The following is a 25198-nucleotide window of genomic DNA, read 5'->3' on the forward strand; positions in this document are numbered from 1 at the left end:
TTGCTGAAAATTATTTTGTATGGTGACAGGGTCAATATATGATATTTAATGCAAACTAGAAGTGAACTGGTTTTAAAGCACCATTATGCCTCTATTAAATCATCTATATTACCTCTTAAATTTTAAAATTCAGCTCACTTGTTGACATTTCCAAAAACATTGTTCAATTCAAAAAGTTTCTATAGTTTAATGTATCAAACAATAAAGTTATTAGCTTGCACTTTGTGTTTTTGGAAACTGCGTCAAATTTTAATGGATTTTTTACTTATCAATGAAGTAAGCTTACATTATTATGTAGAGGGAAAATACTGTTTTAGCCGAAACAAAACTTTTTAAATACTAGTTTGCATGGTCAGCCAGTGTTAATTAACACTACTGCACTGAAGTGTGGGATGTCTTGAAGCGTATCTAAACCCAATGACAAAAATGTAATCTATTTTAGCTTACCAGTCCATAGTGATGAGGTGGCTACAATAGTGTTTTAAGACTTTTTTTCCCCCATTTATTTTCACCCAATGATCCTACACAACGATACTTCCCATCATAGGATGGCTACACTAACCTCACTACCCTCTTATCTATTGAAGGAGCCATGGTATGGACTGGACTCAATCCCAGGCTGGATAACAGAAGGAAGGTAACACTGTGTGCTTTGGTTTCAGCTCATAGGAAGTGACAAGGACTCTGAATTTCTTGCAAGATCAACAGATATTTTCTGCACTTGATGACTATATTCTTCGTCTGAAAGATTAAAACGAATGCTGCCACTACATCTAAGGACTGGTAAGCTGCAATATATTACATTTTTAATCTTGGATTTAAATATCCTTTAACCAAACCCATCTTGACTGGCTAAAAACACCAGTAAATATATAAACTCCTAAGCCACGGTACAAAACAAATGGGAATGATTCTGAAAAAACAAACAGAAAAAACAAAACACGACTGTTGTTCATAACAACCGGTTTCAGCTTTTATTTCTAATCTGTACTGAAAAACACAAGAAATGTGACAGGTTGCTGTGAACAAATGCTCTATTTTTCTTGTTCCAGTGGCAACATAAGAAAGCATTTCACGAAAACAAATACTTGCAGCTTGTGAACTATATGCATGTAACTTTTACGTCCCAAGTACCTCTCCATTCAATAGGGCTAGAAAGAAAGATACATATACTAAAGACGACCGAGTTCTTACAAGCAACCCAACTGCTAAACAAATGAATAGAAAAGGTAAATGCTTTGATGCAGGAAGGCAGTTTTCTAATGCACTGCAGAGAAAGACAATACTGTGTCTGTTTAATGCATATGCTGCAATTCCTCCTCCCCTTCAATCCCAGTGCAAACACAAATTGCACGTGCAAATACGAGCAGGAAGACAGGAAAGGGGCCAGAGAGGGGTTCTGGGAAGTTGGAGAAGTGCTATTTCCACTCCCTACTTACTGATCAATGGAATGTACGTGTTAACCCCCCTTGGTCCAGGCAGGGAGACACCAGCCTCAGTGGCCAAAGAGACGTCAGCTTGGAGCCCAGGTGCAGCTTTGGGATGATTGTTGGGAAATTTAAAAGAAAAAAATACATACAGTAATAAAAAAAAACTGTGGGAAAGAAGGAGACATTTGTTTATAAGCGACCACCCCTCCCCCACCAGGTAGTAAAAAGAATAGAATCATAATCTTTATGTATGCTTAGGGCAAAACAAATTCAGGTGTAACCTCTTTATAATGGTTTCTATATGTGCTGTTTAGACTTCTTTATATCAACTGTTGTGTTTTTTCTTACAAAAATAAAAGACATCTATCTGTGGCATGTTTATACTGCAAATATCTATATAAACCTTATTCTTATTTAAATATCAACACAAAAAAGCCATCATAATTTAAGATATGTCAAGATGTATTATGTAGATGATAGATTTTGGTTCTTCATTTTACAATTCTCTTAGCAGAAGAACATCCCCCTTTAAACACACACCAAAAAGTACAAAGCAATAAATGATTTCCAAGTTCCACAACATACTAAATGAGCAACCCGTTTCAGTGTCCCTGCTCTTCATCCAGCTCACTAGTAATGAAGGACAATTCACAGACCTTAGTAGTAGGCAACAGACATTTCTCTATGTTAATTGAAGGACACAGTCAAATCTTCCGCTAACAAAGATTATACTGCTACCTGCAGGAGTAGAACGGTAGGCAGAAAAACAACAAAGCACAGCCCTGGGGGTGGCCCCTGCTAGTGGCTCAACCCCCTACTTGTTAGGCAGCTCAGTTTTTTGCCTAGCATCAAGTATGGACCTAGCTGCCTGCTGGGGATCTTCGTTCTTTTACTTTCATTTTTTATGATCTTTAATCAACAGCTGGGCTGGGTGACAAGCTGGATAATATAGATTGAGCCACCAGCAGGGGCCACCCCCAGGCCTTTGCTTTGTTGTTTTTCTGCCTAGCGTCCTTCTCCTGGACACAAGGCAAAAAACTGAGCTGCCTCCAACAAGTGGGGGGTTGAACCACCAGCAGGCTGTGCTTGGAGGTTGCCCCCAAGCATCCTACTCCTGTAGATGGTGGTATAACCCTTCCATTAAATGAAGATTTGACTGTGTCCTATTTCAGAAGGGAAATGCATGCACTGCAGCCTACCAGTCCAGATGTGGAGGCTGCATCTTTTTTTGTTTCAGTTTTTTCCTGCCTTTAATTTTCATCTGTGATTTTGATGATCGCACACTGCCTGTCCTGGGGTGACCATGCTAACTATACACTGTACTGTATCTACTGAATATTACCATTGTCACCCTTATTTGAACTACAGAACTCTTTAGAGCTAGCCTATTAAGCATAGCAAGACTTCCAGAAGCAGATGTACAATGGGATTTGTAGTTTCACCACACCTGGGGGGCTGAAGTTGGCTACCCCTGACACGGGGGAGATGAACTGTAGTTCACAACAGGTGAGAGCTGATGACATGGATTTAGATTTCAGTTCAGTGCAAAGGAGGTGACAAGGACACTGCGTTCTTAGCAGGATCCAATATGTATTTGTATGTACAGAAAATGTACTCATGCCTAAAGTAGTGGAGTGGAGAGACTACTTTTTAAGAGGAACCTTTTTTCACAAAGTATCCTTGTGTAAAATTAAACAGAGGTGTGAACTGACTTGGTTTTGCCCTTTTTCCACAACTAGAGTGTAAAATCACAATAGAAATTTACCGGCATAGAGTTCTGGTCCATATACAGCTCCTACCATGGGACTAAGTTTCCAGCCTGAAAGACAAAAAAGGGATCAATGCGAATATGATTTAACAAAGCAGAACATTAATTCTCTTTAAGGATCTTTACTAATGCCTAGAATCCAGGTAGAGAGATCATTATGCTATTCAGCTTAGCCAACACTGTATATCTTAGGTGACCTCTCTATGAAATGATTTTCCAGCTAGCAGTCTGCCCTAATAACTAAGCATGCCATATATAGTAGAAAGTATATGCTTAAAATACATCAACAGTAAGATTTATTAAAACAGATTACTAAACCAAGGTTTTTTTTAAAGTTTTGGATAGTTACATAGTATTTGAGGTTTAATAAAGACATTAGTCCATCAAGTCCAACCTATTAGGATCTCATTCTAGGAGTACTCGTACCCCTGTATATTACGGTCCCTTAAGAAATCGTCCAAAAGTTTCTTGAACAATTCCACATTATTTGCTGAAATCACCACCTGTGGCAGTGAGTTCCAGACCCTAACTGATCTTACTGTGAAGAACCCCCTTCGCCCCTTGTGCTGGAATTTTTTTTCCACCAATTTTAGGTGATGGCCTCTAGTTTTTGTAACGGAGTTAATTTTAAACAGTTTATCGCTAATGTTGCTACCACCATTAAACATTTTGTACATGGAAATCATATCCCCCCTTAATCTCCTCACTTCTAATGTGAACATGTTTAAATTTAGTAGTCTCGTCTCGTAGCTCTGGTCCTCCATACCCCTAATTAGTTTGGTTGCCCTTCGCTGGACTTTTTCCAACTCAAGGACATCTTTTCTTAGTACTGGTGACCAGAACTGGATAGAGTGTGGAAATGTAAGGTTTTTATTGCTGATTGCATTTCTGCTTAGGTGGTTTACTCTCTCCATTTGCCTTGGTGACCACCATGACTAAAGGTGAAGGGAAATTCAAAATGTTATAGGGGATTTCTCACACTTTGTTCATAGACTACCTTGTTGAGTCTCTGAACCGGAAGTGAAGGGTAATCTCTTCCAAAAGGAGACACAGCATAAATAACCTCATTGGTGTTAAAACAAATCTCGACTATCCAAAACGAAAAATATTTTTTGGAAAATACACATACACAGTACACACCAAAGTGAATTCTTCCTGCTAAAAAGAAATTCATTCTGGCATGGTTTTAGAACGGTTTAATGGTAATAAATTGATTTAGTTAAAGCAGAACTGATACACAGTTGAAATATACATATGGAAGTGGTTTTACCTGTCCAAAGGATTTGTAATTTTGTCTAGCCAGTCCTAAAATGTAAACAGTCCTGTCAACCAGCACAGGCAAGTTGGTGACCTGCGTTTTCTTTACTACAGTTAGTGACATTAAAGTAAAAACATTTTTCCCTCCCCCCCAACGTTAATTAAAGCACTTACCTTAAATGATGTTTCTTAATCCGATCTTCTTTCCTGTCCTTTTCATCTGTCCCTCCAGCGCTGCTAGAGTCTCCGATCCAGAGCGGACTCCTCTGTCCTTGCTGGCACTTCCTGTCCCACGGTGTCTGCCTGAGGTTGCACGCTGTCCATACACTTACCTTGCGTCTCTCCTGTCTCCCGGCCGAAAATGTGAACTGCGCATGCGCCCACCCCAAGATGCTTTGCGGCCGCCCGAGAACTTTCACATTTTCAGACGTGATCGCGCGGGGAAGACACAGGTAAGTATTAACCTCTTTTATATTGTTTATATATTTTTTTCACACTTTTTGCATATACCTACTGCTTGCTAGCAGTAGATATATGAAAAAAAAAAACAAAACAGAGGCTTTAATTATACTTTATTTAAATTTGGCCCCCCATCCTCGCCCTGTTAATGGAATATAAAGGAGCTGAAGATGTGTGGGGTAATCTCTCTTCTCTTTCCTGTCAGCATGTTAGTTGCCAGCACCTATGTATGGGGCAGAGACTCTGACTCAAAAGTACTGATCCTTTTTCTCTGCCAATCTGACCCTATTCCATAACATTTTATTAAGGCTGGCCACAGACTGCTCAAAATTTGAGCCATGGGTGCCCCTGCAAACACCACCTAGCTCAACAAAAGTCAATTTAAAAATTGACTTAGCTGGGTGGACAATATCAGCCAAACTGTGACTTTATCCTATTAGATGCAGTCACTGTTCGGAAGCGCAAATGTATTCAGGCTGCTGGGGGTTCCAGACCTGCTGAATATGATAACCAGCAGTGGAGATTCCACTATCCATGTGTTTCTGAATGAGAGACAATCGAGCCATGTATGTCCATCATAAATTCTGTTACTGTATGACTGGAAAATAATTTTAAAATAAAAAAAATGAAGATCATTTAAAGATAAATAATTATACTGCAAGTATCTGGGTGGACACAACTGAATTAAGTCACTAAAGGTGTGTAGCCATTTTTGTTTCAAGTAAAGTCTTCAGGATCCAAGGGAAATTTGAGACAAGGTGTACTTCAGCAATAATATGCTATTCATACACTTACATGGTTGTTGTCTTTCATTTAATTTTGAAAAACATTGACCGACATTGTGTGCGATTGTTTCAACAGTGTCAAGTGCATGGATAGCATTAAAATTGGTATGCATATCAGGAATTCTGACTGCATTTCCTACATACTTTTTCTGAGAAGATATTAAAGCCAGAGACAGCCAGGATGTTATTTTTGCAGGTGAGCAATAGTAGCCCCCATATTTCTGTCATGACACGTTTAATATAATAGGGGTTAGATCCTTAGAAAAAATGCATGATGTGATGCAATTGTTTAACGGTTTTCATTTCCCCATACAACTTGCACACAGTACATATTTTTATTGCAAAGGCAATGTTTATTGTCACACATTCAATATATTCATCTTGTGAATTGTGCTTTTTCATGCTTTTTATAATTTGTATTTTTAAACATTACAGCAAAACCAACAAATACCTGGAAAATAATACAGTCAAGAAAAAGGAGTAGGAGAGCATAAGAAAATAAAAATGACATGAAATATAGCTGCTTATTGAATTAAACAGGTTGTTCTATGATGTCAACAGAAGGTAATGATTTTATGTATTTGAAGAGGACAATTCTTCCAGCTGGAGGTTTTAACAAGGTTGTATCAGGCACATCTGAATAGTTAGGATTACGGGTATTCAACAATCTTTTTACATCATTTGTGCAAATGCTATGTGTTGATGTTCCCTCCCAGCATCACAGGAGCAAGCACGCTCTCTTTTTTCAAAAAATTGCACTCGTGCAGTGCGACACCACACTCCCACAGGTTGCAGCAATGCTGAGCACACTGCACATGCACGGTTTTTGAAAAAAAGGAGAGCACTCGTTCCTGTGATGCTAGGAGCAAGCATCCAATATATAGCGCATCCTAGCAACAAGGCAGGATGCACAATGATGATTATATGGGAATTTTTCATGCAGGCTTCAGGCATACACAAAATGGAAAGTAAATGAAGGGAAATCCAAATCAAATCAATATTTGGCATGACCACACTTTGCCTTTAAAACAGCATCAATTCTTCTAGGTACACTTGCACACAGTGTTTGAAGGAACTCAGCAGGTAGGTTGTTACAAACATCTTGGAGAACTAATCACCGATCTTCTGAGGATGTCGGCGGCCTCAAATCTTTGTCTCTTCATGTAATCCCAGACAGACTTAATGCTGAGATCAGGGCTCTGTGGGGGCCGAGCCATCACTTCCAGGACTCCTTGTTCTTCTTTACGCTGAAGATAGTTCTTCATGACATTGGCTGTATGTTTGGGGTTGTTGTCCTGCTGCAGAATAAATTTGGGGCCAATCACACGCTTCCCTGATGGTATGGCATGATGGATATGTATCTGCTTGTATTTCTCAGCATTGACACCATTGATTTTGACCAAATCTCGAGCTTCACTGGCAGAAATGCAGCCCCAGACTTGCAAGGAACCTTCACCATGCTTCATGGTTGCCTGCAGGTGCTCATTATACCGCTCTCCTGCCCGCATAAAAAATGCCTCCTGCTATAGCCAAATATTTAAAATTTCAGTCCAGGGCATCTTGTGCCATTTTTCTGCGGCCTTGCAGCCACAAAGTCATACCTCAGATGTGGAAAGAAGGCTAAGCGACTCAACTATGCATGAAAACATAGGAGCTGGGGTGCAGAAAAATGGCAGCATGTGCTCTGGACAGTCTCTTAAAACACACCCCTTGCTCCAGTCCATAATGTCTGTGACGGGGTGAAGTGTTTATAAAGAAACTGCAGCTATCTGCTCTTTGCGTTGCACATGCGCAGTTCCAAGATCTTCAAGCACAGTGTAATTAGAAGACTAGCCAGCGGTGCCAATTGGCATCTTCCTGCTACCCTAGTACTTACAGGCAGAGCAGAGGCAGCCCAAGAGAAGAGGTTTAAAGGACTGAGTTGATGTCAGCAGTGACAGATCTTTGATTGTGTGACGGCCTCAGGCATTGGTGACTGTCAGCATGACCCTATGTGTACTTCAGTGGGAAAACAAGGGAGAGTCCAGTTTCAGTCACACTGCTGCTGCTACTGTCATTAGGGTTTTAGGACGGAAGAATAGGACAATTTGGTGAGTGTCTAAACTTTGTCGTCAAGCAGCAGAAAGGAGTGAGATGCATGCCACCCACTTTGTACAAGCACTTAATAGGGCATTCTCTGACGAGAAAAACAAGCCAATCAGCAATTTTGATTGACGGCAAGAGCACTTTTCTGGTGGCATTATGGTATTGTTAGAAAGTCCTCTGTCGATTCATGAAATCCTTGAGACAGATTGCTTGCCATTTCTGACACTTCAAATTCAGGCATTTACGGTATGCAACACTAACTTTCTGGAGGCGAATAAGACCTATTCCATGTTGGAGTAAATAGTGTTGCAAATGCAAGTATAGTGTGCAGTACAAAATTCTGTCAAAAAATTCTGCAACAGGTTTATATACTGTACTCCTTACTAACAGTTACTTGAATCTGTTGCGAGATACAAAATTGTTAATAGATGAGAAATATTTTTAATGAGTGTCTACGACGCTATGAATTTCAGGGGAGAGTGATTTTGTATACATTCTCATTTGTATCTATGGATTGGACATAGAAAACCCTGGGGGCCCAGTCACACCATATCCGGATCAGATGTGGTATGTTACATTTTTCTTCTGCACCAAAAATGCATCCCAATGCATTTGTATGTGATTTTTGGGCTCTGTTCACACCAGTCCAGTCCATACCAGTGCAGGGAAAAAAAATGCTGCCTGTCACATTTTTCCTGCACTGGAACGCACCTGAATGCGTCACAAACGCACCGCACTGGAACGCAACATGGAACTATGACATGGAGCAGGAAGAGATTAATTTACATAATTACATTTGCCCCCAAAAACAAAAGAAAACGCACTGGAACGTGTCACAAACGCACCGCGGTTACAGAAACGCGTGCAGATCTGGTCTAGACATGGTGTGACTGTGCCCTCAGACTGCACTTCCTTTTTAGAGCGTTAGACTTGTCTGAATATTAGAAGAAGTGGGATACGAGGACACTGGCAAATGCAGTGGAACAGAACATTTTCTAGGCTGAGTGCCACTAGAAGTGTCCAATGTGGTTGACATGAAAGAACTGTAAAGAGAGAAAAAAAAAAAAAAGGTAATTTGGTCAACATGGATGTGCATGTTTATAGAGAGGTTTACATAAAATATTACTAAGCCATGGTTTCTGTTGAAAGGAAATGGGAGCCAAAAGGAAAAAAAGTGACCCTCTGGCCCTGCAAGCTTAGAACTATGGAGTCCAAAATGCACGGATTTATTGAATAATACTGTCTATAAGCAGTCCACATGTGTAATGTTACATTGGCCTTGTTCAGTTGATATTTTAATCCTTTAATATGGTAAATATCAGACAAGAATTGTAATAATTCATGTTTTTTATTGTCCAATAAAACAGTGCAAAGTACAAGGGTAAAGTGCACAAAGCTCTTCTAGAGAGATCTGTGTGCAGGTAAAGCCACTGATTGACTTTACTGACAGCAAGAAGCACTGCAATCTTACTGTAGCAATTATACAACAGGTAATGATCGTATACTGTACATCTATTATATACATTACGGCCCCTTTCACACTTGAGCTGAACCTCTGGTCGTTTAATCTTTTGAGCATTTGTACAGGTGTTTTTGAACTCATTTCAGGATTGAGCATCTTTTAACCAATTATTTTTAGCCAATGGAAAGCTACTTACGTTTTCCAGGTGCTCTCACTGAAGTCTATTGGGGCCAAACTGTGTGACCCTTCTCCAAATGTAACTGAGCTATGATTTTGAGTGTCAAGCTTCAAATTTCAAACACTATGCTCAGGTGTGAATGGCCCCACTGAATATTATTTGAATACAGGTATTTATATAGTGCTTACAATTTACGCAGCACTTTACATAAGACATATTCACATCGGTCCCTGCCCTCAAAGTGTTTACAATCTCACATGCATACATACACACTAGGGCCATTTTACACAGGAGTCAAATAAGCTACCAGCAAGTCTTTGGCATGTGGGAGGAAACTGGAGTACCCTGAGGAAATGAGAGAAGGGGCACAGGGAAAACATGCAAACTCCATGCAGGTAGTGTCCTGGTTGGGATTTGACCTCTAGTGCTGAAAGGCAGAAGTGCTAATCACTAAGCCAATGTACTCTCCAGAATATAGTTGAAATGCTAGCCCACGTGGTTTGTGTTTTAAGATACTGTACATACAGATCCTACATTGTACTGATTTACATTAATGAATATGGATACATTATATACAAGTAGGGAAATCATATAATCAACAAATATACCTATTTAGAAAGGCTATTTAACTATCTAAAAGCTATTTAGATAGCTCACAAAATATTATACTACATGAACATGGTAAGCAGCTCACACACACACTATGCATCTGTGACAGCTGGCTAAACATTTGCCTGTAAAAAGCTATTAAAAACCATACCTCTAGTAGTTTCCTCTTTTGAGGATTCACTTTATCCAATGAACACCAGCTTTTTCCCACATCAGCTGATGCTAGTTAAAAGTGATTTAACTTTTTAACTTTTGTATGTTTGGAAAAAAACAAAAACCTAGTTTACTGATAAAATATATGTATAACTTTTTACTTGGCGTTGTACTTGCCTCTGTTAAAGGAGAACTACTACAGCTTGCGGTATACCGAGATCGCCGCAGCCGGGACGGATCCCGACATTTCTGTCGAGATCCACCCAGCTGCGTGATTGACAGCTGGCTCTGCCCATGTAGAGGCAGAGCCAGCTGTACCCTCCCCCTCCCGTTCCGCCAGTCAGCACTGGAGGATCGGAGTGGGGAGGGGGTGGAATCCCTGCAGGGAGCCGTGACAGTCACGGCTCTCTGCAGGGACATGATCGAGAAGTGAGCGAGCGACGGTATGTGTTCGCTCACTTCCCAATCTATTGAGCCGACGTGTGACAGTTTCATTGTCACATGTCGGCTCGAACTATGAGGCTGAGGGAAAATCACTCACCTCATAGTTCTCCTTTTAAGTTTCTGCTGGTCTTTTGTACAACCCAGTGACAGACTTAGAATTTTTTTAATGAAGAAAGCCTGCTTGTAATAGTCACCACTGGTGAGGATTGATGCAACATAGATTTTGCATAATGTCTTAATCAACATGAAAGTACTTTAAATAAATATAGATTAAGTATTGCTTACCTGTACTTCTACTGCGGGAGTTTCTTAAATTTCCTCTTGATATCCTGATATTTGCAGGATGAAAAGATGTTTGATGCTGCTGATAGCCTTCAGTATCTTAGTGATGTCACCGCTGCTGCCTCTTCATGATCATACTGGTCTTACTGCCAACAGCCTCCCAAACAACCTGAAGAAGGGTTCGTCTGTCCTCATGCCAGAAGAGTCCAACATACCACAGAAGTACCTTGCGATGGGGCCATAGCCCTTAAGTATAGCAAGATTTTAGTCAAATTTTCCAGCACTACCTTGCATCATGGTTGGTCTGCTTTCCTTCAGGGTGCCCATAATGGCACTGGACTGTCATGGCTCTGGCAGTGTACTTGGTATGGCAGATAGGGCTGAAAATATTTTAACGCAAAGACTGGTTCTGTGGCCAGTATGGCGAAAACAGCAATGACAGGGCACAATGGCAGAAACGATAGTGGATACATGCCTGGAATTACTGTCAAAGCTAGACCTGGCTTTATCGCTTTCACACCTAATTGTTTCCTTCTTCCCATCTGCCTATTCTAACTGCAGTGCATGCGCGCATCTCTGTTCAGTGTCCCTCTTAAGAAGGCATGTACAAAATTACATTCCTCCAACAACAGGTAAATAACAACTTCCACTTGTTAAACATGATGTATGGCATGAGAAAAAAGTTATGGGGATGCCAAAACCAAATAGAACACTAGACACACCCAACACCTCCATCTGGCCCATGGATCTTTTTTTTTTATTTTTTTTTATCGGTCAATATGCACATTTTTTCATATACGTAAACACTCACCATTTCCATAAGGTGTTACAGATTTCTTATTGGTCATCACACGAGCTGTCGCATTGTTGACCTAACAAGCGTTCCCAAGGTTCAAAAGGAAAATAATCATCATTAGAAAAATGACAAGCATCATACTTTGCATGCAGAAATTCACTGACCCCTACAAAGGCACTGTGAATCTATATAAACTGATTAACAATGGCATTGCAGGGGCAACACAACTTCTTTCACACATGCAGCATTCTCTCATACAAAAGCAGCACAGACAGTAGAAAGAAGACACGAAAAGGCTTAAAGAGCAAGTTCACCTTAACATTTTCCAATTATAACAAATTTGTTACAACTGTTTCATTGCTTGAAAAAGTATTTTACTTTCCTCTTGATCAATATTTGCTTTGTTGCAATAACACAATTTCAGATCTTGCTACCTTAAATGTGTTATCTTGTCATGGCATAGCTGCAGGGATCATCCTAACCCAGGGGTGCCCATTAGGTAGATCGTGATCTACCAGTAGCTCTCAAAGCTGATGCTGGTAGATCACGAAGGGTGTGAATGGCGGCCCCTTTATTCCATTTTGGTATATTTATTTAGCTGTGCACACATGATTACCTATTAGCCTGAGTCTGCTGAGCCAAGCTCCCTGACACCTTTCTGGTGGATACTGGTGGTTGAAGTGCTATGTATTACATCAAAGAATATTAGTTTACACAGTCTGTTGCACTACACTGTTTGCAAAATACAGCAAGGAGAGAGAGGAGCAACCGCCAGGAGAGAGAGAGGAGAGACCGCCAGGGGAGAGAGCAAGGAGAGACAGCCAAGAGAGCGAGGAGAGACAGACAGGAAAGAGAGAGAGAGAGAGGAGAGACAGCCATGGGATAGAGAGGAGAGACCGCCAGGAGAGGAGAGAGGAGAGACCGCCAGGAGAGGAGAGAGGAGAGACCGCCAGGGGAGGGAGGGAGGGACAGACAGGAAAGGGGAGAGGAGCGACAGACAGGAAAGAGAGAGGAGAGACAGACAGGAAAGAGAGGAGAGACAGACAGGAAAGAGAGGAGAGACCGACAGGAAAGAGAGGAGAGACAGACAGGAAAGAGAGGAGAGACAGACAGGAAAGAGAGGAGAGACAGACAGGAAAGAGAGGAGAGACCGGCAGGGGAGAGTGCAATGAGAGACAGCCAGGAGAGAAAATGAGGAAAGACAGCAAGGAGAGAGAGAGCGAGGGTGTTTTTTTTTTCCGTTGGTAGATCTCATGTAGCTCGTCATTTGAAAAGTAGATCTTAACACAAACAATTGTGGGCACCCCTGTCCTAACCCAACTCGAACCTGCAAGTGATACATAGCCTAATAGAGAACATAACATTACACGCAGGGACATTTTTTTCACTTTAAACTCTCCCAAGTCACAATAAAAAGGCATCAAATAGTGCCAAAAGCATAAGCCATTTAAAAATATACAAAGGATGTACTTAAAATTAAAGTGGATATCAAGGAAAGTTATGTTTCTGTAACAATATTTACCTTTACTTAATGTGCCTTGCCTCTTACATTATTGCACTGCAGTCAGCATTCATGATAAATCTCGGTCTTGATGTTTGTAATGGTTTCTAACTGGCATAAGGGTGGAGGTGCAATAAAATGGCAGTTATTTTGCCACTGGTAGTAGAACCCTCCAGTGACATCAATACCACGTCCACCCATACAGCTTGATTAATGCATGGTGCACCTCTGCATTATTCTGCAGAGTCAACAAATAGAGCCTCAGAATTACACCTCCTAGGTTGCACCTTTCAAATTGGAAGCAATACAACCAATTTTAGAAGAAAACATTGATGTACAGCCCTAATTTTTAATTTTCATATGTAAAGTTTTTTTTCTTTCTATGCACTACTGCTGGCTTATGCTTTACAGGCAAACTTGTGCTTTGTCCATGCACATAAATGCACTTTAGTGCCTGTAGGGCTGCAGCTAATGATTATTTTCATTATCGGTTACCCGATTATTTTTCCAACTAATCGATTAGTTGTATAAAAAACCGCTCTCTAACCAACTAATCGATCAGGAGAATAGTTGGAACTATTCTCATAATTGATTTAGTCGATTAGTTGATGCAGCTCTAAGTGCCTGGTTCCCCTTCTGAATATATTTATCTTTCTTTTCACTCCCACTGCTGATATGCCAGGAGTGAAGAGAGGTAGGATACCTATTAGTTCTGGTATAGTGGCCACCTAGGTACCAGAGCTTCAGCAAAGAGGCAGAGATGTCCCCCAGCCCTGCGTAAGCTCCCACTGGAGCTTACACAGGGCCACATCTCTTTGCTCAAGGGGAAGGCAAGTAAAGATGAAATGGGGCAGGCTTTAAATGATGTATGGGAACCCCTGTGAAGATTTTATTGCCGTCTGTGCTCCAGTTAGGTAGCTTCACCCAGTCCATTTGTCCTGGTGACCACTGTCACTGATACACTAAGTGCTGGAAATTAAAAAATCTATAGTGGTAACCAGAACAAGCGGAAATTTTCCAATGGCAACATGAGTGACAAATGTTAAAGTGGGGAACTCCCAACACTTAATGGACATTTCTTCTTGCTTCCTGTTGCATCATTGGGAAAGGAAAATCTCAGAACACAGAACGCAAATAATAAACAGTCAAGGATTTTACCTCCTCCTTACTCTATCCAAAACTAAAATATGCATTATATACACACACACAAAGTAAACCCTATTGCTTTGCACTGCATGGTTAAAGCATAGGTTTACTTTCTGCATATAATGAAACCATTAGTACAGCCGATATAAATTTTTGTTTTTAGAGGTGAACTTGCACTTTAAAAAGGTGTAGGCCAACATGAATAGAAGAGACCAAAAGATATGATGTATGCCATAGTGAACGGAAGAGACGTGAATGTAGGGTATATTAGTATGAAATTAAACCTCCAAGCTATTTAATAGAACATTTTGTTTCAGCATACAAACTAATTAAATGGAAGCTATATATAAATAGCAGTCATTCCAATAAAGGATGCAGTTAGTATTTAAACATCTACAAAACATAGGACAGAAGATACGATTATTTTAAAAGTAGGGATTAAAGCATTCTGTAAGGCTAGGGCTACACGAGCGATTAAATCTCTTTGCTGCTGAAAGATTTAAACTACTTGCTGCCACACATCTCATTAGCAACACATTGATTTCAGTGTGTTACAAATCAGTGTACTGGCAATAAGCATTTTAATCGCTCAGTAGCAAAGATATTTAATCACTCACCTATCCCTACCCTAAAGCCGGGAGCCATCAACATCCACAGTTGCCATATACAGTCCTGGCCAAAAGTTTTGAGAATTAAGCAATTATTACATTTTCACAAAGTCTGCTGCTTCAGTGTTTTAAGCTCTTCTTGTCAGATGTTACTATGGTATACTGAAGTATAATTACAAGCATTTAATAAGCGTCAACGGCTTTTATTGACAATTACATTAAGTTTATGCAAAGAGCCAATATCTGCAGTATTGACCCTTCTTATTCAAGACTTTTGCAATTTGCCCTGGCATGCTATCAACTTCTGGGCCACATCCTGAATGATGGCAGCCCATTCTTGCATAATCAATGTCTTGCATAATCAACGTTTTTGTACCATTCTTTATTCATGGCTGTGTTCTTAGGCAAAATTGTGAGTGAGCCCACTTCCTTGGCTGAGAAGGAACCTTTACACACATGAATGGTGTCAGGATGCATTACTGTTGGCATGACACAGGACTGATGGTAGCGCTCACCTTTTCTTCTCCGGAAAAAGTATTTTCCAGATGCCCCAAACAATCGGAAAGGGGATTCATCAGAGAAAATTACATTACCCCAGTCCTCAGCAGTCCAATCCCTGTACCTGCAGAATATCAGTCTGTCCCTGATGTTTTTCCTAGAGAGAAGTGGCTTATTTGCTGCCCTTCTTGACAACAGGCCATCCTCCAAAAGTCTTTGCCTCACTGTGCATGCAGATGCACTCTCACCTCACCTGCCTGCTGCCATTCCTGAGCAAGCTCTGCACTGGTGGTGCACCGATCCTGCAGCTGAATCAACTTTAGGAGACGGTCCTGGCGCTTGCCGGACTTTCTTGGGCGCCCTGAAGCCTTCTTCATAACAATTGAACCTCTCTCCTTGAAGTTCTTGATGATCTGATAAATGGTTGATTTAGGTGCAATCTTAGCAGCAGCAATATCCTTGCCTGTGAATTCCTTTTTGTGCAACGCAATAATGACTGCATGCGTTTCCTTGCAGGTAACCATGGTTAACATAGGAAGAACAATGATTTCAAGCACCACCCTCCTTTTAAAGCTTCCAGTCTGCTATTCTAACTCAATCAGCATAACAGAGTGGTCTCCAGCCTTGTCCTCGTCAACACTGACACCTGTGTTAACGAGAGAATCATTGACATGATGCCAGCTGGTTCTTTTGTGGCAGGGCTGAAATGCAGTGGAAATGTTTTTTGGGGGATTAAATTCATTTTCATGGCGAAGAGGGACTTTGCAATTAACTGCAATTGATCTGATCACTCTTCAAAACATTCCGGAGTATATGCAAATTGCCATCATACAAACTGAAACAGCAGCCTTTGTGAAAACGAATATTTGTGCCATTCTCAAAACTTTTGGCCAGGATTGTACAAAGGGCCAATTTAACTGCAAATTTAACGGATAGCCAAATTACTTCCAAAACAAATCAGTGGCCTGGTACTGCAGACTTCTGAAAGCATTTCTTATCTCATATTTTGGCAACTGTTTATATGACGTGAGGTATATTCATAGGATTGTCCATATGACCATACCTTTAGACTAGAAGATTTTTCTCTAACATACTGGAGAAAAATGTATCCAATATTGTATTTTAACTTACAGAAGCTAAGGAACTGTTTAACTAGAAGTCAAAATGGAGGTGGATATGGTGGTTACTGTGTGCATATGAAGTAAATGATAAGAGACCATTGCAACATATCAGTGAAAGATAATGAGTGTTGGAAGCATAATTAACATCGGAATATAGTCAATGAGCGAATCAGAAATATTGGAAGTTCATTCATACACACACTCACCGAGTCCCCCAACTTCCACATTTAATCTGCACTCACCCACCCCAGGAACCCCACATGAGGACAGGTCTCCAAATAAAGCAGAAATAACAGATATCACTGACAACTATTAGCATGCAAATCACAAGAGATCACATTTAACAAAATATAAAGCAATAAACTGTAAACATTTTGGGAGGGAAAAAGAGAGACAGCAATGAAGAAACTGAAATGAGTAGTAGCTCTTTGAGTCAGAGAGACACTGCAAAAATCAATGTTTTTTTTTTCTCCTTTTTTTAAGATACCTCTGAATCAAAAAAGCTTTTTAGGGAGTATGTTATATAGCAAAAAATTAGCTTATAAAAGCATGATGGCAGATAAAGCAGAAGGGGCAAGGTAAGCAGAAAGGTAGTAAAAGGATAACACAGATGGCAGACAATTATGAGGCCTATTTAGAAATGGTGGATGTTGAAATTTGCCTATTTTCCACTTACTATAAAGAGTGTGAATCAGTCAGTGCGAAGCAAGACGTTCCACAACACAGCTATGTGGATTTTACACCCAGAAATGTACCCTGCAATGGCATTTTTGTAGGGAGTAGAGTCAGCACATAACAGGGAATATAAGGAGGGCCTATAAATTATATCAGTTGTTATCGAAGCTCTGATGGATTCAGTTCTACTGCTACCGATTCAGCAAGAGGCAAGTTTTAGGCCATTAAGTGTCGCAGAGGGATAATGGCTCACTAGAGATAGTGGTTCTAGGTTGAGGGTTACGTGTTGAATGTTAAGTCTGAGTTTAAAGCATATTTAAATCAAAAAATATATTGCAGGATTACTAGTTAAGCTGGCCATACATTGTGCAAATTGAGGCCAGTTCTTGATGAACTAGCTGAAATTTGCACAGTGGGTGGCCCTGTGCCCATCTGGCATTCCTTGATTAGAAAATCGAAGGAGTCGTTTGGATAATTTTTGTGAAAACAGTGATGGCAGCCATCGCTGTCAGAATATAATAGTCCAGCAGGAGATTCCTCCATTCATGCTATTTAGCATGGATAAAAAAATTGGTTATATTTTTTTCATCCAGCATTCAGGTTGAAATGCTTTAAAAGAAACCGTGTATGACCAGGTTTAGAAGTGGTGGCTGCAATAGTGTTCTTTTTTTAGGCTTTTTCCCTTATTTTCACATTCTGACCCTGTAAATGACACTTCCTGTCCTATGGTGGCTACACTCACTTCCTCCGTTTCTAAGGAAGGAGCCATGGCTGTCACCCCAGGACAGAATTACAAGCAGGTCTCTCTTTTAATCTTCATTACATGGGGGAATATGAAGAAGTGAAAAGAAAAAAAAAGGAGGACATCGTTTAATATAGCAAATCACTTCACAAGCAATTACAAGGACACTGCTTTTCTACCAAGAACAGCAAGTATCTTCTGTACTTGCTGAAGATGTTCGTAGCCCAGAAAAAAAAACAAAAAAAGTGAATGCAACCACATCTAAAGACAGATACGCTGCAATATATTGTATGTGTTCTTGGGTTTAGATATCCATTAAGCCCTAAGTGGTTAGTGGTAAGGGAGGGGCTCACTTTAGTGGCTAGGTTTAGTGAACAGGTTAGAGCAAGGGATAAGTTTTAAGCTCAAGTACAGTGTTAGTTGTTAAGGCACAGGTTAAGGATAATGTGTTGGAGGGTTAAATTAAAGCATTATTTTGCTATTTAAACTGAGTGTTAGGAGTTAAGGCGAGGGTGGGTTTAGCGTTAGGGGCACTTAGGTAAAGTGACAATATTTTCACATGTTCTTTTTGCAGAAACTAACAGCAGGAATTAAACATACCATTTTGGTTCAACTTGTGCATATGCAATACACATAGGGGTACATTTATGAAGTGGTGAATCAGCCATTCGGCAAACATTCTCCACAGGTGGATCTTCCAGGGCCATGTGATTTAAACGGCAGTAATTGCGTCTCCACCAAAGAATGTTTGGTGACAAGCCACATTCCCTGACCATAACTTTCTCTGGCTTTTCCCCCCCCACCTTTATACAGGTGTCCCCTTTTGTACACTTTATAGTAAAAGGTATGTATGATGGATATCAGCATATGTGCCTGGTTTGCTAGATTGGCATACATACTTTATTTTTTTTACTTTAATGATCATCTTCAATTTCCCTAAATGCAAATGTTTTTATTTTATAAAGATGTATAAAATGACAATATTCTGCAAAACAGTTCATCAAGAAAACAGGATTTTCACAGCATTTATAAATAAGCCTCTAAGAGTTAGGAAAATGCGAGCAGACGAAAACCTAAGCATGTGAATAAAGGCAGGGTGATCCAAGCAGTGAAAATGAAGTAGTGAAGTTCTTGGAACAGAGTGAAAACAGTATTGGAGGAAAAGAAGAAAAAAAGCACAATGAAAATAGGGGTAAAATGGAAAACACAAACAAAGGGAGCACAAAGAGAATGTAAATAGAAAGCATGACATTGTTACCAACAGCACAAGGAAACCCTCTGAAATAATAGGTGAAGCTGGGTTTGGTTAATAATGATACACAGTTACTTGTATGAAGATAAACAGGATGGTGGGAACAGGAAAGTGAATCATGCGGCAGTGACATCAAAAGCAGTGATTAAAAATATCAATGAATAAAAAAAATTAAAAAATAAAAAACTAAAAAAAACCAACACAACACTAAAAGGAGACATAAAAGGAGACACAAACAAAGAGGGCAAACACCAAGGAGTGGTTAATTTAAAGCTGAGGATTTCTGGGTACATGGATAGCACAAAAAAAAAGAAGGTTTAGGACAAATTGTATAACATTAAGATAAAAAACTGGAGACCTGCTCCAGGTATTCCTTGAAATAAGGAGTTTATATCTGAAGATATATAATCTGAAGATATATAAAAAGAATAAACACAAATTTTAGGGGTAAATGTATAAGCTGCTCACCAAAAGCAGATGATCTCGTCAAAAAGCCAAAAAAGTGTGCAGCATTTAATTGCTCATCTATAACCATCTCTTGTAAACATGGGCACGTCTCTATATATATCTATATAGGTATTTTTATTTTCTTCATCTAGATAACTACACCCCATCTACGCACACATACATTATAGTTGTACGCAAATGTTTGTAGACAAGTTTGTTAATTTCTCAGTGTAGAGATGTTAAAATTGTAAGTTTACCCTAAAATTACTCAATTAACATTAACAGCCATATAAAAACACATGTACCTTGATAAATGCATAATACCATGTATGACTTGTCTGTGCTTCGTTATCCAGCAATCAGAACTGGAAAACATCCAGCTATTACAAGCAACACCATGCAAGTTATTGTATGGTATCGCTCAGCCCCCTCATGCCATCTACATCTAACAGCATCAGGGCATAGAAGGTATGCTTTCAAGCAGTTGCCAGTCAAACTTTGCAATCACAGGCCTTAGCATGAGGGGGATTGAACAACACCATGAGCGTATGGTGTCTCTGGCAATAGCCCACAGTTTTTACTGATTTCTGGCCAACCGGAGCGATGGCATAAGGTTTTGCATTTATTAAGGTACATGTGTTACCTGGCTTTTAAATGTAAATGAATAATTCTAGGGTGAACTTCCACTTTAACAATTCCCTACAAGAGAACAAACATTACAAGTTTCTGCTGAAATAGACTGGGGAAAAATTGAACATAAAATGAGTCATGTGCATAGGCCTCGGCACCATTCCACTTGTTCAAGTAGTGTTTCTTTGTGTGTAGAGTGCTATAGTTAACAGACTTATTTGGCCTTATTACATAAACAGGGAAGGCAGTTTTAAAGCCTTAAAAGTACTTTAAAGTTTAAAGTACAGCTGCCATTGAAAAATATGGACACGGTCACTGGTGCCTACCTCTTGAAAATACCAGTTATCCTGACCAATCTTTAAGTTCTGGGGTCACCGACCCCAAAAAAGTATGCAGATCATGAAAAGTCAGGTTTCCTTATCTGGTATATTTGTTCTGGGTCAGGGACTCTTAAGTATGAAGCAAGGAAAGGTAAGCCATAGCAGCTTTCAGATTACATTTTCTGACACCTAGAGCCTTTCAAAGTGTTGTGCTAACACCCAAATGCCATGCATTTCTCTAAGCAGCCAATTGAAGAAAATAAAGATAGACTATTAAAAAGGTAAGCAAACTAAAAAACAACCAAAAAAAACTTCTTGCGAGCAATTTCCACTATCTACAATGTCTAACAAATGAAAGTTCAAGGACAAATTAACTATAACATATTAGCTATTTTAACACAATTAGGGGTACCAATAAACCTTGGCGGGGAAAAAACCATAGTAATGTTTCTTTTTTTCCCGTTCTTTGAGAATTATGGTAGGGCCCTGTCAATGTACACATGGCTTTGTTTACATTAAGGCTGACTGTCTGAAATGTAAATGCAGACAAGCACGAGAGGCATCTACTTCACATACTTGTTTGATCAATGTATTCAATGCCAAAAGCCATATAATGATTTTCAGACTGCATTTATGTAATCCCTGGAGAGATTCTGCTAGCAGACATAATGGCAAATTATTGGAGTGTGTAACAGGGCCAAATAATATTAATGAGAAAGTAGAGACTCCTCTCCTTACACAAATAAAAAGTGCTCTAAAGGCTGGGACATTGGTAATAATAGGAGATTAAATCTACGCTGAATTGACTGATGTAATGAAACTACTGGTATAGCAAAAGGACAGAATAATATAAACCTATATTGGGAAAATTTTATCAGTCACCTGAACTGTGTTGAGAGATTCCTTCAACTTCAATTTCAGTGGCAACTTTAACAATTTGACTTGAAACCACTTTCTCTTCTGGAGAAAATGGACACCATAAATGGTAATGTTTTCAACCATTTATTTGCATAGGCCATAAAAGACCAGAATTAAAATTTAAGAAACTTGAGGGGAAAAAAAATAAAAGGGCCACTTACACCTATTAAATATCTTCTTTAAATTTGTGTATGGTGCTGGTACAACAAAGAGATGAAACTGACCATTGCAAATGCACCACAATGACAACGGTGATATGGTCTAGAAACAATTGGACAAAATAGATGTAACTAAAGCACCAAGGCCATATGGCTTACACCCACAAGACTTAAGAGCTGAGCTCAGTTAGACTCAAGTTTCTTAAATGCTATATGCATTTTTCATGGGTGTTTGGAGGGCATGCCAATGCAATTCCATTGGAGTGTTTGTCAAGCCTTGCAACCAGCATTGTCTGGTAAACGGTGCAAAACGTTTTTTTTATGCAAAGTGACACAAATGCCCACCATGTACTCTTGTTTATAGTACATCACTAAAACAATGATAGAAAGGGTGGGAGGAGTAGGACTGCTCCTGAAGCTAGAAAACTGCTAAAATGCTTTCTCTTGGAGAAGGTAAGCTTGGCCTTAAGGGCCAGGAAGGTGTGCAGATAAAGATTTGGAATTTACCAGTTGCATATTTGTTCAGGAACAGTGACAATGAAAGCAATGACATCAGATAAGGCAGCCAGGCAACTAGGATTTTCAGTAGGTGATTAGCAACGGCAGCAATCATTTTGTGTAACGTAAGGTTTCCTTTAGGCTTGATTCACACTACGACCATTGCATTAGGCATTCATTGATGCAGATTAATTGCATACGAGTTGACTTTTTTTTTTTGTAACCTTACCTGTGATCATATCACAAATCAAGGTCTGAACCATGCAAGAAAATACTAATTATATACCATACAACTAAACGGAGCTTTTAAGGTGTCATCTAAGGAATGCAAAGGGTTATAACTGACCATATAATAACACATAGGTCGCATATGGTATAATTTATTAAGATAACCACTTAAAAAAATACATATAAAAGACAGATAAAAACATAATAAAATTATTTAAAATGGTTTTAGTATCAATTTCCTTATGACCATATACTTTACAGTGTCATCAAAAATCATAAACATTAACCAGCCATTTTTCAGTATTCAGCGCTTTCTTTTGGTGGTATTTAATAATCACTGGGGTTTTATTTTTTACTATATAATGGAAAAAGTTCAGAAAATTTTGAAAAAAAAACAAAACGTTATGTTATAAAACATTTATCAGCATCCAAATTTTTGGTAAAATATAAAATACTGGGTCATGTTGGGTAAATAGACACCAAACATGTCAAGCTATAAAATTGCATGTGCCCGCGAAATCTCAAAAAACTACCATGGCTAAAATTGTCCATAGGCAATGCTTTAAAAGCTTTTCTTCATCAATTTAGTGTTATCAGTGATTGATGGTCCTAAAAGTTTTACATATCACTCAGACGCTCCTGGCGATATGCAACATTGTGGCGTAATGGTTGTGTTTGCACGTAGGCGCACCCGACGCATATTTATGTTTATAAGTGCGTGGGGGTGGGGGACTCAAAACTTTTTTGGGTGTTTTTTTTTCATGTGGGAATTAAATTTTTTTTTTTTTACACTTAACTTGATTGCCATCACATAGGTGGCTAACAAGGCGCCTCTGTGAAAGCCAATATACACTGACAGGTTTCTTTATGTAGACATCAGGGGTCTCCAAGACTCCTAATGTCACCTGGGGGCCCCCAAAGAAGCTGGTGAAGCAGAGATCTTCTCTGGCTCTTAGCTAGAGAAATGACAGCTAAAGACGGAAGTGATGCAATATACGTCTCCTTTAGAGAGAGAAGGAGGAGAGATAAGCGGTGGTGAAAAATGCTGATCTCTCCTCCTTCACAGCAGTCGCTGTGCCGGGCTCGCAAGAGGGACAGCGGAGCTCGGGATAACCGACAGGGATGGGGGAGCGTGGCAGCACAGGGGGGACCGCATTGCACATTCATACAAGCGATCAGCTGGCTGTAGAGCCGGCTGAATATGCTTGTGGGGTCCTGTTGACGCATACCCACTAGGGGGCGCATGCAACCAGGAAATCATGTAAATGTACGTCCACCCGCTGGGGAGCATCCCTTTATTTTACAATGGGTGGACGGCAAGGGGTTATATCATATTTGATTCTGTACTGGGTCCAGCCTTCTACACGTTTCACCGAAGCTTCATCAGGAAGATTGGAGGTAGCCTATGATGTTCACATGGACATGAGAATAAGTAAATACACCAATAGTTACATATTCAATAAACTCCACTAACTAAATAATGAAGATTCAAATAAACAATCACAACACAGAGTAAATACATAGATACCATTTTCTAAGATTTTAGTTCTCCATCCTCTGTTTCCTGGTTCTAGAGACTCCCTGGATATGTGGATCTAGTCGCCACTAAAATCTCAGAAAATGGTATCTGTGCATTTACTCTGAATCTGATTTTTGATGAAACTGTAAAGTATATTGTCATAAGGAAATTGATACTAAAACAGTGTATTGAGTTGAAAATATGTATATGAATGTATCAGTACGGGTTCCAGGGAGGTTTTATGCCGTGGTATACCCATTATTGTCATGAAGGGAGCCGTTATTTATGTTTTTAAGATGACTGGACGGTTTGTTTTTACTTGGATGTCTTACATTTTTAAAGTGGTTGTGATCTTAATAAATTTTACTGTATTCGACCTATGTGGTTAGTTATGTCCCTTTGCATTCCTTAGATGACACCTTAAAATCTCGTTTAGTTTTGTTTGGTGTATATTTAAAATACAGGGGTGTGGTGTCCCTGTTTCTGTGGTGATTCTAAATATTTTGTACAGCAAAATACAAAAAGGTAAACCAGGGGAATTTTGCAACTAAACCACAAACTGTGGCCTGAAGAAAAACTCTTGGCTACAACAGCTGAAGGTACTTTTGGACAAAATGGGGAAAGCATTAGAAGAGAACACCTCGCAAACTGTCAAGTATGCGGATTAGGTGTATTACAGTTCAGGGTTGTCTGGCAGTAAACAGCACAGAAAATATATGAGTGGGTGAATGCAAGAATGGATTTTAAGGATTATTGAAATAATGAAAGCTAATTTCTTAGTCCCTTGAAAAAGGTTGGACATGCCAACATAGCAATGATCCAAAAGGCACCCCTAAATTAACCATTAAAGTGTATCTAAAGCCAAAACCTTTTTTTTTTTTATATAGTAGGGGAGGGTTAGAACCCAACAGGTTTTTATTGCCATCTGTGTCCCAGTTAGGAAAGCAGATCCCATTTGGCTTGGTGCCCACTTTTACCAGAACTAAGAGTAATGTATTACTTTGTGTTGCCACCAGAACAGGAATACAGTTAAATCTTCCAATGTGGACACCTGTCTACGTGTAGGATTTCCCTCATTTGGTGTGAATTTACTCCCACTTCATTTTGTGTCTACAGAAGAGGAAGTAAATTCGATATCTCCAGTGGAATACAGATGTTAAAAAAGAACCTGATGGGTTTTAACTCTTCCACATTTATATATAGATAGATAGATATAGATATATCTATAT

At 39.5% G+C, this 25198-nt stretch overlaps 1 protein-coding gene across 7 annotated transcripts in view; it reads right to left on the reverse strand.

Annotated features, from left to right (window-relative positions):
- The window catches only part of RBFOX2 (RNA binding protein, fox-1 homolog 2), a 300225-nt gene that overhangs the window by 41654 nt on the left and 233373 nt on the right, over positions 1-25198 (reverse strand). For 6 of the 7 annotated variants that reach the window (XM_018564721.1, XM_018564722.1, XM_018564719.1 and 3 more), the window contains exons 6-8: positions 11724-11784; positions 3196-3249; positions 1440-1535 (exon numbers count right to left, since the gene is read on the reverse strand). In XM_018564721.1, the coding sequence (XP_018420223.1) occupies positions 1440-1535; positions 3196-3249; positions 11724-11784 (211 nt within the window). The remainder of the gene's footprint in view (positions 1-1439; positions 1536-3195; positions 3250-11723; positions 11785-25198) is intronic. The other variant, XM_018564726.1, reaches the window with a different exon arrangement.

The sequence above is a fragment of the Nanorana parkeri genome, unplaced genomic scaffold (assembly GCF_000935625.1).
Source record: "Nanorana parkeri isolate BGI_ZX_2015 unplaced genomic scaffold, ASM93562v1 scaffold774, whole genome shotgun sequence".
NCBI lineage: Eukaryota > Metazoa > Chordata > Amphibia > Anura > Dicroglossidae > Nanorana > Nanorana parkeri.